The sequence below is a fragment of the Mastigoproctus giganteus genome, chromosome 2 (genome assembly GCF_048544385.1).
Source record: "Mastigoproctus giganteus isolate SK-2022 chromosome 2, ASM4854438v1, whole genome shotgun sequence".
In the NCBI taxonomy this organism is placed as follows: Eukaryota; Metazoa; Arthropoda; class Arachnida; order Uropygi; family Thelyphonidae; genus Mastigoproctus; species Mastigoproctus giganteus.
Genome location: NC_143576.1, coordinates 18,721,585 through 18,735,343, shown reverse-complemented (window position 1 = coordinate 18,735,343; position 13,759 = coordinate 18,721,585). Strand labels below are relative to the sequence as shown.

At 37.2% G+C, this 13,759-nt stretch overlaps 1 protein-coding gene across 1 annotated transcript in view; it reads right to left on the bottom strand.

The window, feature by feature from the left end:
* The window catches only part of rictor (rapamycin-insensitive companion of Tor), a 707,794-nt gene that overhangs the window by 432,569 nt on the left and 261,466 nt on the right, over positions 1-13,759 (bottom strand). The window contains exon 15 of the mRNA XM_090388323.1: positions 11,595-11,693. Coding sequence (XP_090244449.1) covers positions 11,595-11,693 — 99 coding nt within the window. The remainder of the gene's footprint in view (positions 1-11,594; positions 11,694-13,759) is intronic.

Sequence of the window (13,759 nt, the reverse complement as noted above, 5' to 3'; positions counted from 1 at the left end):
GCATAAAATGCCTCTACTAATGCTAATGCTAATGCTAATATTTTGGAGGTAGATTGCTCCTTGATCAGGAGAGGAGTGATTTAGTCCAACCAGATATAGAGATATCTGGAGGGACTGAGCAGTCAGTCTGAGTTGCTACTGAGCCCGGCCACTTGGTAACTGAAGCACAGGTAAACGATTTAGTAAGTACAACTGCAAAATGTTTCTTTGCTTCTTGATACAACACTTTTTATTCTATCTTATATTTTTGAATATTCTTTTCTAGTTTCCATTGAATGAATTCTTTAGAGAAGGCAGAATGGTTATCGTAACAGCTTTGTGCTTCAGTTTTATAGTGTGTGTGTGTGTGTGTGTGTGTGTGTGTGTGTTTTTTGATCTGCAAGAAAAACAAGTGCTACACCACTGCAGACATTTTGTGAATGAACAAATTATTTTTGGCACTAAAAGCACTGAACTGTATTCGGAATGTATGGTCTTAAGTGGCATCTGAGGTAAACAGCTTTTATGGTGGTGGGTAGATTTGTTTCAAATGTTAATACCACTGTCCCAGTAGGGACAGGCTCTAAAACATATCTGATGATGATTCTTTTGGTATGTCCCACATTTTGATTATTTAATTCATGGACAAGTTCAACCTTTGATACATTTAATAGATCCCATTCTGATATTACTCCTTTTTGGGAGTTTAAGGTGGCATGTGGGGTAAACTTTGTGGAACTTCCACCAAAAGCAGATATTTTTAAAACTCTCAGCATTTCTATATTCAGTCATTTCTACTAATAAATTTCCAGATCTTAGTCACCAAACCATTTTTGGAGAGCCAGCCACATTTTTAAGATATTTCTGTATCAAAAATGGAGAGAGCTTACTCAATGGCTAGTCTATGGAGTGTAGCATTAAAAAGAGAGCAGTATTATCTGTTCCTTCTTTCTTTTTGTCTCTTGACATGGGATGTATTTATGATTCATCATGATCTGGCTCATGTTTATATAGGTCTGGATAAAAAGATCCAGATCTAGATAAACATATCAATAGAGGACTGTTTAGTTTTGCCCACTGTTGCTCCTTTTAGCCCTGCGAGGGTGGCTTATTTCTTATTTAAGGTTTCCAGACCCACCAGATGGAGGCAGGAGTGATACCACCAGTCACCAAATGATAAAAGAAGGTTAGTTGTCATTGCATTCATAAGTTAGTCCTATACACAAGAAGAAAGGTGTCTTTCCTTTCTAAAGTAAGCTAACTTCTTTACTTTAGAAGATAAAAAAAATTAAATAACTCTGGAAATTAGAAGAATAAAACTATAATAATCAGCTGCTCTTTACAGAAAATAGCTATAGCTTGGCATTCAGGGGCCGGACTTTCAAGAGTAAGCTTTAAGGAATTAAAGTGAACAGCTAGATTGCTGAAACAGTCTCACTTTGTCATAATTCACCATCTAATTCAAGTTCTGTGGTAACAAATTGTTGTTCTAATAACATTCTATCAAAAAATGAGATCGACATGATAAAAGATTTATTAAGTTCATTCAATTTGATGCAAGAATTAGAAGAAAAGTAAACTGCTAATAAGCCAGCTTTATCTTTAGAATAAAATGCAACAGAGCCATGAGGATATAATTGAGATATAAGTATGGGCAGACAGAAGTTGAGGCCAGTTGTTGTAGCAGTAGAGCATCACCAAGTTGTGATGTGAGATGGTTTTACTAGCGTATTGTGTCACACAAGAGATTCTTAAGGCTGAACTGTGTTTATTTCTATGAGAGATATCAGATTGAGATGAAAATGTGTTATGTTAAATGTATCAAATAATTGTATCTCAGAAAGAGATTTTAAAACTTAATTTTTGAGTAAAGACTACAAAGTCTAGAAAATCTGTTATACTCTAAATAAAGTGTATCGATACATGTAATGAAGTGAAGCTTTCTCCAAGAACAGATAAATCTGTCAAGTGAATATGTCTAGTATATATTGTGAACAAGAACTATTTCCTTTTGTTTATGTAATCTAAGCCCAATGTACACAGCTGTTGTTCTTATTTAAATTGTAATAACTTCTATTCTTAAAAACTCTTTACCAAGAAAAAAAAACAATGAAATTAAAGAGTACCTGAATATTTACATAAATATCTAAAACTAAAGAAAAATACATTGCAACTCTGTATTCAAGTTTCCACCAGTAGAACAGCTTGGTAATTTTAGATAAAAATTAATATAGTAATAATAACTTACTATACAGAGGAGCAATCATTTCAGGAATTAAGAATTATTCCCACTTGATCACTCCTGAGGAGAACAATATTTTTTTAACCTGATGGGAGAGTCTTTTGCTGCTGACTAGCTGGCTCCTTCTTAGAGCTACTAACTGAGATGAATGACTAAGTGGCATTATAGTGCTAATCAGAGAGGACTTGGTTTTCACTGGTGGAGCAAAAATAAGAGAAGAGGTTCCACCTTCTATGAGCATCTGAGGTCAGAAAAAACAGGGCAAGAGAGGACATAATTACTGTCTTTGTTTCAGTATGATATCTACTGATAATAGTTTATCTGTTTGCAGTAGAGTGAATATGAAATGCTTCAAAAAATGCTTCTTTTCTCATGCTGTTCCTCCTAGTTTTTAGGACCTTGGGATATGCAGGTTATGAAGCTCTCCTATAGAATGATAAGAACATCTCATTTATGCGTGCCACCATTTTTATGTTTTGATATGTCTGCTTAATGTGCTGTACAGTTTACGGCACTGGTAAGTTTGACAGATGGTATCCTGGACTTTCAATAGGGATGAAGCTGGAGGTGATGAAAATCTCAGTACTTGTTTTAACTTTTTATTGCTGCTTAAATGTATTTTAACATTGTACTTCTAGCTATACTGACCATTTTTTCACCAATTCCAAGGTAAGAGGTAATAACTTTCCTGGATGAAATGCATGAGAGAGAGCTCTTATCAGACAGTGAAACTCTAAAATGATGTAGTTTGCAGGATGCTGCAGACATGGAGAATTATCAGAGTGAGGCTGACCTCCATACACTAATCTGATCTACAATAAGTGTGCATCAGAGAAGATTTCTGAAAGAAAACAAACAATATTCCTTGTCTAATTTGGGCTGCACAAATGTTCTGCTTTTTTGTTAATTAATTGAAATTACTTGGGGCCACTATGTTGACTCCCAATTTATACAGGGTGTCTCAAAAATATTGGTACAAACGTTTAGGGGAGGTAGGTAACATCTAAAGGAATGTGAATCACATAGGAACCCATAACCGGAAACGTCACTGTAAGCCGGTACACGGCACTGTTCATCAGTTCGTGAGAGGGAAAATTTCTGGTTTACTCATTCAAGCAGTAGTCGCCGCCACACGAAGAGCATGCATCGATATATGAACTGTGAGCTGGCAGACATGCACCTAGCATATGGATTAGCAGAGAGCAATGGACGAGCCGCTCAACGAATTTATGGAGAACGCTTCCCAGACAGACATGTACCGGACCACCGTTTGTTTGCACATGTGCATCAAAATTTGTATGATTATGGGGCATTTAGAGGTAACAGGAGCAGTGCGGGCAGACTACATTCAACGCGAACTCCCGCCATGAAAGAAAGTGTGTTGAATGCCGTCCAGAATAATCCTACTGCCAGCCCACGTGCCGTTGCTTCTGCCTTAGGAGTGTCTCGTTGCAGTGTACAGCGAGTCTGGCATGATGATTCCTTACACCCCTTTCATCTCCAAAGGGTTCAGTTACTGCTCCCCCAAGGTCATTCTGCACGTGTGGCTTTTGTGCAGTGGTTTCTCCAAGAAAGTGTTCAAGACTTGAATTTTCCAGCCTATGTTTTGTTCATGGATGAGGCTTATTTCACTCGGGAAGGCTTATTCAATCAGCACAATGCTCGTGTGTGGGCTCACGACAACCCACACGGTATGCGACCCCATGCGGCACAACATCGCTTCGCAATAAATGTGTGAGCAGGTACGGTCGGTGACTGCTTAGTCGGCCCATACCTGTTACCATCCTGCATCAACTCTGCTAAAAATTTTATCTTTCTTGAAAAAGTTCTACCAGGGTTACTTGATGATGTTCCAGCAAATGTGAGACGCAACATTTGGTTTCAACATGACAGGGCACCTGCCCATTATGGAAGGTGTGTTCGTGACCATTTGAACAGGCATTTTGGGCGTCAATGGATTGGCCGTGGTGAACCCGTTGCCTGGCCCCCACGCTCACCTGATTTATCGAGCCTTGATTTCTTTCTGTGGGGAACCCTCAAATCTATCGTGTATGAATCGCATGTGGAGACAGAAATGGATCTCGGGGCAAGACTCGTCTGCACTGCTGCTGCTGCTACTGTCATAGAAACTCCAGGTGTGTTCGACCGTGTCCGCCAATCCATGCTGCGTCAGTGTCATGCATCGCATCTCATGGTGGAACCTTCAAGCATCTGTTGTAACATCATGAAATGCATCCATCTCGTACTCCATTGTTAATATTATGTCAAATAAATGTTTGCCACTAATTACTGTCTTGTGTCATTTCTGCTTCTTGTGCCTCTGCTACTACTTTCCCATGACGTTTCCGGTTATGGGTTCCTTTGAGATTCACATTCCTTTAGATATTACTTACCTCCCCTAAATGTTTGTACCAATATTTTTGAGACACCCTGTATATAATGCACCATTCCTGGAAACATCTGATTCTCTAAATTTGAAAACATTTTTTTTTTTGTGTGTGTGTGTGTTAATGTCTGCTGCAATAAGTCAATGATGAAATGTTGATGGAACAACACATTTACTGATTATATTATCTGTGACCATTTTAGTAAACTGATGGCCAGTGATCATTTGTTGCTAATTGGCTAGATACGCAAGATAATGACTTTCAGCAAGTAATGTTTTATGATGATGAGCCTGGTCCGCTCCATTACTCAAAAATTCAGCATGCCTCTAAGTGACAATATTGCAATATTTTATTCTAAATACCTCGATATATCAGTAGGACAATCTACTTTAAGCCCTGTAACTGCACTTTTACTGTAATTACCAGTATAAGTGCTATTTATAAGGAGAGGTCAGAAAATATTACATCACAATCAAGGCCATTAAAAAACTCTTATAACTTCAAGAAATTTTCCCAAAATTTCTTTAATGAACTTATATGAAAGGCAGTATATCAAGGATAGATTATCAAGTTTAAAGTTATAAAAACACTTGGTTCCCAAGTACAATGAACGACTATGAAATAAGTATCAAATAACCACTTAATTTTATCCCAACTAGATTTTGAACTCTGTTATTAAATCTCAAAAAACAGAAAGAGAGAAAAGGAGAGATAATACAAGTTCTAAAACTCAAATTATAACACCAAAATTAAAATTGAAAGAATTCATCATTGATTATTTTTTAATTGGAAAAGTAGTCATAAAAAATTCATTCCAGCACAATGTTCATTAAGAAACACCAATTCCTATGTCAACTTTCCACACAGTTTTGGTTTCCTTTTTCTTGCACTTTCTGCACTGAAAGTAAGGTAATCAGGAATTCCCCCCCCCCACCACCACCCTTTGGATAACAAGATTGTTTGAAATACTAAATATAAGATAAAAATCCATTATTTCACTTACACTGCCCTAGTGTTAATATCTGGACATCACTCCAGTGGTAGTTTGTCATTTAATATCAAAACATCCCACGTCAGACAACTATAAATATGATGGAATTTATTTATGCATGGATAATGCACACACACACATCATTTCTATTACCAATATAGTTTTAATGCATCGTTTGATTATATCTCATATTGTGAATACCTTCACAATATGAGATATTCACAATATGAGTTACCATAGTATTGCACTACCTCAAATAAGTAATGCTTCACTTATGGAGAAGACTAACGTTACTTATTCTCAGTAAATATCTCCACCCAGATGACACCATTATGAAGCTTACTGGCTTCTCATCGGTAGATGGATAAGTACCCTATTGTTGCAATAGTGACAACCCAGTTATGAAGTGTAACTCCACAATATGAGAGATGCCTGATGGTGTGCGTGGTTTAATCTAAAAGATATTTCTTGGCTAAATGCCTAAAAGAGTATGAAAGAATTTATTTATGCATGGGTAATGCACACATATCATTTCTACTACCAAGGTAGTTTTAATGCATCGTTTGATTATATCTCATATTGTGAATACCTTCACAACAAGGTATTCACAATATGAGATATATCAAGTTGTGCAATACCAAGTTGTCATGGTATTGCACTACTTCTCGGATGGTACTGCACAATCAAACAATGCATTAAAACTACCTTGGTAGCAGAAATAATGTGTGTGAATTACCCATGCATAAATAAATTCCTTCATACTCTTAGGCAGTCAAGAAATATCTTTTAGATTAAATCACACACACCATGAGGGATCTCTCATATTGTGTTGTGGAGTTACACTTCATAACTGGGTTGTCACTACCGCAACAACAACAGGGTACCTACCTACCCAACGAGAAGCAATCAACTTCAAAACGGTGCCATCTGTATGTGTTGGGGGGGGGGGGTCTTGATGGGGCCCTCATCTACTGCGAATAGATAAGTCTTCCCTAATGGGGAAGCATTGCCTATACGGAATATTTATGAGTGGTTTAGTTCAGTGAGTGAGTGTGAGGAGTAACTGTCCTTTTCCTCTTTTGACAGCATTTCTTCTTTTTCCTCTCCTACTATCACTTTCCTACACCTTTTTGCTTTCTTAAGTCTAATAGGAACAGTATGTGGATACACAGTGTTTTATCCCATACCATTTTTCAAACAGTGCCGTCTTGGTTTTTTTTTTTTTTTTTAGGAGCATTAGCAACCACGGCCATATTGCTCCGGGGATATGTAGTGGTCATTCCCTGACCTTTCCGAATCCTCCGTATTTGGTGGTGACTGGCTCAAACCCCGGTCTAATCAAGAAGCGTGTACTACGCACTGCTGCTCCTGCCCACCTGGCTAAGGAAGCGCCTCAGTGCCGTCTAAGTGGTGGTATCTGCCGAGGAAAAGTAACATTAGTCTTCTCCAATAGGTGAAGCATATGTAGTGCAATACTGTGGCAACTCATTATAAAGGTACTCATAATATGAGATATAATCAAACTATGCATTAAAACTACCTTGGAAGTAGAAATTGTGCGTGTGCGTAAATGAATTCTTTCATACTTTTAGGCATTTAGCCAAGAAATATATTTTAGATAAAACCATGCACACCATCAGGCATGTCTCATATTGTGGAGTTATACTTCATAAACGGGTTGTCACTACTGCAACAACAGAGTACCTGCCCACCCACCCACCAATGAGAAGACAGTAGCTTCAAAGTGGTGCCGTCTGGGTGATGGTATCCACTGAGAATAAGTAACATTAGTGTTCTTCATAGGTGAAGCGTTACTTATTTACGGTAGTGCAATACCATGGCAACTCGTTGTGAAGGTATTCTCAATATGAGATATAATCAAACAATACATTAAAACTACCTTGATAGTAGAAATGATGTGTGTTACTCGTGCATAAATAAATTCCTTCATACTCTTAAGCATTTAGCCATTAAATATCTTTTATTTTGAACTATAACTATGCTCATAAGCCCTCAAAGAGAAAGTAGCATGATTGTGAATGCAAGAAGCTGTGAATGACAGACTTAACAGGGTTTCGGTGTGAAATGATAAAAGAATGCCACATAAGCAATTGGTCTGTATGTCACAATTCAATGGAAGTAAAGTTTCTAAGGCCAACATTTGGTGATGTAATTTGCAAATGAAAGCAGATTGATGCTGAAACCATCACAAAATGAACCAGAAAATTTCTGAATGAAACGTGAGATGAAATGTGAGAGAAAGCTTTGAAAAGAATCGTCTACTTGGAATGCAGATCAACACTGTCGCAGCACACATAGGCCCTCAGTAGATAATAAATACATGCTGGCACCAGTACAGTACTGGATTGAATTTTTCTGGTGCATTAGCAGCAGTGGCTATTATGCAGCCATCAGTACAGTGCACAGAATGCTGCATGATATGTGTTATCACAGCCATGCAGAAATCCGCAAACCACTACTATTCTGAATAATTCCACACACGCTCCATGTAGCTTGGTGAAGAGATCTTGAAAAAAAGCTGCGAGTTAGGGTTGAATGTAAAAGTTTCTGCAACTCTGCAAAGACAACATAGGAGGGAGTATATGATGAGAGCCTTGTGGATAAATTCAGCCCTGAAGAGATTCTGCAAGGCTCAAGGGGTAGAATTTTTTTCACCCTGGTCTGTGCTTGTTAACAGGAGTGACTTCTTCCACAGGGATGGGGTACACTTAAATAGAAAGGGTGCAAGAATATTTGCTGATGCTACTGAGGCAGTGTTAAGTGGGTCAGAAAACTGCTAGCTTAGGTGGGGGGGGGAGACACAGACTAAAAGGTTAACAGTAGCTGCAGGCAGAGGCAATAGTGATTTTTGCACTGCTTCTATTAGAATGAGCAGCAGCCTGGAAAGCAAGGTAATGGAGATTTCCAGGACTGCTGGAAGTTATAGTGGAACAAGTAAATACATGGGCTGTATTAGGATAACTAAGAGTAGAAACAGGTGCATGTATACTTGCATGTACACCAATGCTAGGAGTATAATTAATAAATTTGAAGAACTTGAAGTGCTAGTCAAGACATCAAAAGCAGATATTGTTGGAATATCGGAGACATTGTGTTAAACAAATATAAGCAGTGCAGAATTGGAATTTGGGGAAATTGTACAGAAAGGATAGACAGGACAGGAAGGGAGGAGGGGTTATGCCATTAGTTAAGAAATGCATAAAATCTAAGGAAGTGCATCCAGTTGATGACATTTAGTGTAACATAAGCACTGGGAAAGGAAAAATGAGAGTAGGTGCCTGTTATAGACCTAATGAATCTGATCAGTATAATGAGAAATTGTGCAGAGAAATAGAGTGGGCCAGTAAAACGAGAATGTCTTATAATGGGGGATTTTAACTTTCCAGATATTGACTGAAACTTGTGGGTTGGTCACTAGCCCACTAGCAAGATTTTTGTGGATTTATTTGAGGATTGTTTTCTACAGCAACAAATTCAAGAGGCAAACAGAGGGAGTAGTACTGTTGATCGGATTATCAGCAGTGATTATTCATGCATTAAGAATTTGCAGATAAAGAAACCAATAGGTGACAGTGATCACAATGTACTTATGTGGGAATTACTTAAAGATGTAACTACCATCAAGGCTAAAGGGAAGGGCTTTCGGTTTCGTAAAGGTGACTACAGAGGTCACAGACAGTTTTTAAATTCTGCACAGGGAATTCAATGTTGGTGACATCATCAACTGATGATGTCACCAACATTGAATTCTAAATGGGAAGCCTTCAGGAGCTTAATTTTGGAGGCTAATCCAAAATTAAGCAGCAAAAGAAAGTAAGCAACCCCTTAGCCATAAATATGAGAGCTTCCTTGGATTCAGGGGAGGTCCCCATGGACTAGAGGTGTGCAAATGTATCACCAATTCACAAAGGGAGTTCATCAAAAGGTGACACAAGTAACTACAGACCTGTTAGTTTAACGTGTTCCGGGAAAAATAATGGAATCACTGTTTAAAGAAGCATTGCAGGATCATTTAGACAAGGCTGCAGTAACAGTTAAGACACAGCATGGGTTTGTTAAAGGGAGGTCTTGTCAGACCAATTTGATTGGATACTATATGTGTGGTGCCTCCGTAGCCAGGTGAGAAGGAGCAGCAGTGCGAAGCACACACTTCTTGATTAGACCAGGGTTCGAGCCTGTCACCACAAAATACGGAGGATGCGGAAAGGTCAGGGAATAACCACCGCATTTTCCGGAGCAATATGGCCTTAGTTGCTAATGCACCTAAAAACCAAATAACAAACAAACAAACAACTATATGTGTTCACAAAGGAACTGAATGCCAAAAATAATTTTGATATCATATATTTGGATTTCAGGAAAGCTTTTGATACTGTTGCACATGGAAGACTGCTGTACAAATTGAAGAGGTATGGCATTAAGGGTATGTTGCTACAATGGATAAAGGGATGGTTGAATGGGAGATACGGCAGAGAGAGTGGTAATCAATGAATACTGCTCTTCGTGGACAAATGTTATTAGTGGAATTCCCCAGGGTTCGGTGTTGGGCCCATTGTTGTTTTCAGTATTTATCAATGGTATTGATGAAGGTATATCGGGTTTAATGTCCATGTTTTCAGATGATACAAAGGTTGGCAGGGTTGCTAACGACAGTAAAGGCATTATGCTACTCCAACTGGATCTAGATAAGTTGGGAAAATGGGCTGAGAAGTGGCAACTGAAGTTTAACATTGACAAATATAAAGTACTGCATATGGGTAGTAGTACTTTATATCGAAGTCGAAAGTGAAAAAGACCTGTGGGTAATTGCGTAGTCAAATATGAAGTTCGCTGAGCAGTGCGGACAGGTGCCAGGGCAGGTCATGGAGTCTTGTCAATTATATATAGGAATTTTGCTAGCAGGGACGGGGCGGCGATTATCCCATTATACAAGGCAATAATCATGCCACACCTAGAGTACTGTGCACAAGTCTGGAGGACTCATTTTAGGAAAGCTGTAGAGTTGCTAGAACGAGTACAAAGAAGGGAAACAAGATTGGTGAAGGGAACAAAGAGATGCTCTTACCAAGAAAGGATTAATTTCTGCAAATTGCAGCACCTGGAGAGTAGGCACCTACAAGGTGATTTGATTGAGGTGTATAAGGCCTTGAGTGGGTTGAGCAAACTGAATGCTGATGGGATTCTTCCTCTTGCTCAGACTAAGAACCTGCAGGGAGGTACAGTTTCAAATTTAAGAAAGATAGTTATAGAATAGATGTGCGGAAATTTGCCTTTAGCCAGCAAGTAGTTGATTGATGGAAAAGATTTCCATCTTTTGTTGTGCAAGCTGATAACCTAAATAAAGTTAAGGCTGAGTTGGACAGGCATTTGGAACGAATAGAGGGGTGAAATGGGAGCTTTTTTTTTTTTCTTTTTCTTTTTGGCTGATGCTGCATAAGCTTGCTTTCTTGCATTGTATGTCTCTACTAATGCTAATGCATGCTAATGCCTTTTACCTATATTGTAGCAGAACATTGGGTAAGTCCTATACCTGTATCAGCAGAACAATGATCCATGTCATACTGCTCACATTGTGCTGAACTGATTTGGGTACAGTGTCAAAAAGTTGGACTGGCCAGCCTCAGTTCTATAGAGGACCTCTGGGATGAACTGGATCATAAGGTGTGTGAGGAGAGTCTGATCAAAAATCAGAGCTGAAATGATCAACACTTTGGAGGCTAAATGTTGGAAAACATCAGAGCAAATAAAGGTTTCAGCACACATTATTAGTTTTCCTGTAAATAAAGGTTATTTGTAGATTTGCAGGTGTTCAGATATTACTGGTAGACCAGTGTAATTATACATTTGTATTATTTGAATTACACAAAAACACGGTAGAAATATATTCATATAATCCTGTTTCAACAGCAACTAGCAATTTCTTATTATAATCATATTATATGATAAATATTACACTTTAATAATGAAAACATACCTTGAGAATACTGCCAATAAGATCCCAATCCCAGTCATCTGGGTCTCTGGAAAAAACCTGTGTGTCCTTCATACTTTGAAAGATCTGATCATCTGTGTCCTAGAAGACAGATAAAATTAAAGATGATACGAACAAGTCATTTAACTGAATGTAAGTACAGGTAGTTCAAAACTTTACGAGTTAATTTGTTACTATCGTGCACTCAAAGTGGGAATTTATGCCATAGATATAACCCCCTTTTAAGATTATGTTCTCAACAATGAAATTAGTTAGCTAATTAGTTTATGTTTAAACAATGATTGATTTATCCAAAGAAATGAAAACTTGTAAAATCAAGCAAATTATAATAATAAAGAAATTATTTATGACTTACAAATGTTAAAGAATGTTTATTCTTCATCATCATCATCATCAACTAAATGCACACTCGTTGATCACTCATTATTGGCTCGGCAGTCGGTTTGTTGCACAAGGAGTCGTCTTCAGAAATGCTTCAAGAGGCATTTGTTTCCAAGATAATAACTTTTCTTATAAATTTCAATAGCATGCATAAGCATTTTTTAACGGAACACACAAACTGCATCTAACACATTTGTGCAGAGTAACAAGTTTACAAAGCTTTAAAAAAAAAAGGAATGAAGAGAAGATTCTGAAAATTTATTTATGTTTTTTATACGATTGAAGGTTTTAGTAAAGGGGAAACACATTTCACCATAATAACGTAAAAAAAACACATTTCACGATAATAACGTAAAAAAACACACAATTCCAGCTATCATTATTTTCGGAAATGCAATAACATGGAATTTACTATTCATTTATAATTGCTTGCAGTAACAGAAAAGTCCAATAAACTGGAAAGTGCAAATAGTTTTTATTGTTTTAGGGTCGTGATCTCCAGAAATGTGCTTTAGAAAAATATCACAAAGCCATTCAAAATTGGTTCTTATACCACAACATATGATAACAATGAAAGTGTAGTGCACTGTAATGATTTGAATTGGTAACTAATACAATTTACAACTCTAAAATGACCTTTTAGAGAGTTATATAGTGAAAATTTCAACTTCCGAGGTTGTGGAATGAATTACCAAAAAACAAATGTGTTATTGGGTTCACATTACGATATTTTCACAATACGATGGTGTCTCTGGAACAGATTAATATCGTAAAGCGGGGTGCACTGTATTGTATAGCTACACACATGGTGTGAAATGCGGTATTTATGAAAGTTTAACATTCATTTTTTGCAATTAATGTTCATATTTTCAATTTTATTGATACTTGAAAGAAAAAAACTCGTAAAGCGAAAACTTGTAAAGCGGGAACTGCCTGTATAAGTATTGTGTGGCTGCATACAAGTGCATATGGATTACAATAAACTGGCTCAAATAATTCCAGAAAAAATAAAATTTCCAAAATAACAGATCAATAAAATTAAGGTTGCAATAATTTTATACTACACTGTATTTAGATTTGAAAGAAATTTTTGAAGCTATTATGCAGTATGAGTGATGTCACTTGAAGTTATAATAGGCATCATGGCAATATCCAATAATCTTTGCATTTCAAGGGTATAGTTCAAAAATGGTTTTGTAGATTACCTGCTATTTAGTCCACTGAAATGAACCTACTGGCAACTCTCTAGAAGGTATCTGGATTGGCTAGTATATAATCTCATTGCCTCTACTCCTCTAATTAGTGACTGGAGGCATTGTCAAGGCCACATTATGACAAGAAGCTGCATATATTCTTGTTGTGTTATGCCATATCAAAAATTTTCATTAATTCATATATGTTTCTCTCCCTCCATCTTTACCTTATCTGCTGAATTAATCATTAATATTCAAACTAATAGAAAAAAACTTACCTATGAAAAGATCTAAAGACCTAAAAGCTTCCTCATTCATTTCACAAATATACAAGATGTGGCAATAAAGTTCCTGGACTGGTGCAATGAAAAGAACACAGAATAAAGGAGCTCAACAATGGTTTTATTTTTTATTCAAAGTAACCATCACCTGACTGAATGCACATATTACACCATTCTAAAAGTTTCTAAAAAAGAGCCAGAAAAAGGCATACAAAGAGATGATATTCAGTTTTAGCAGTTGCAGTTTCTTTATGTCATCAAAATCCTGAAATCTCTTTCCTTTGAGGGCAGT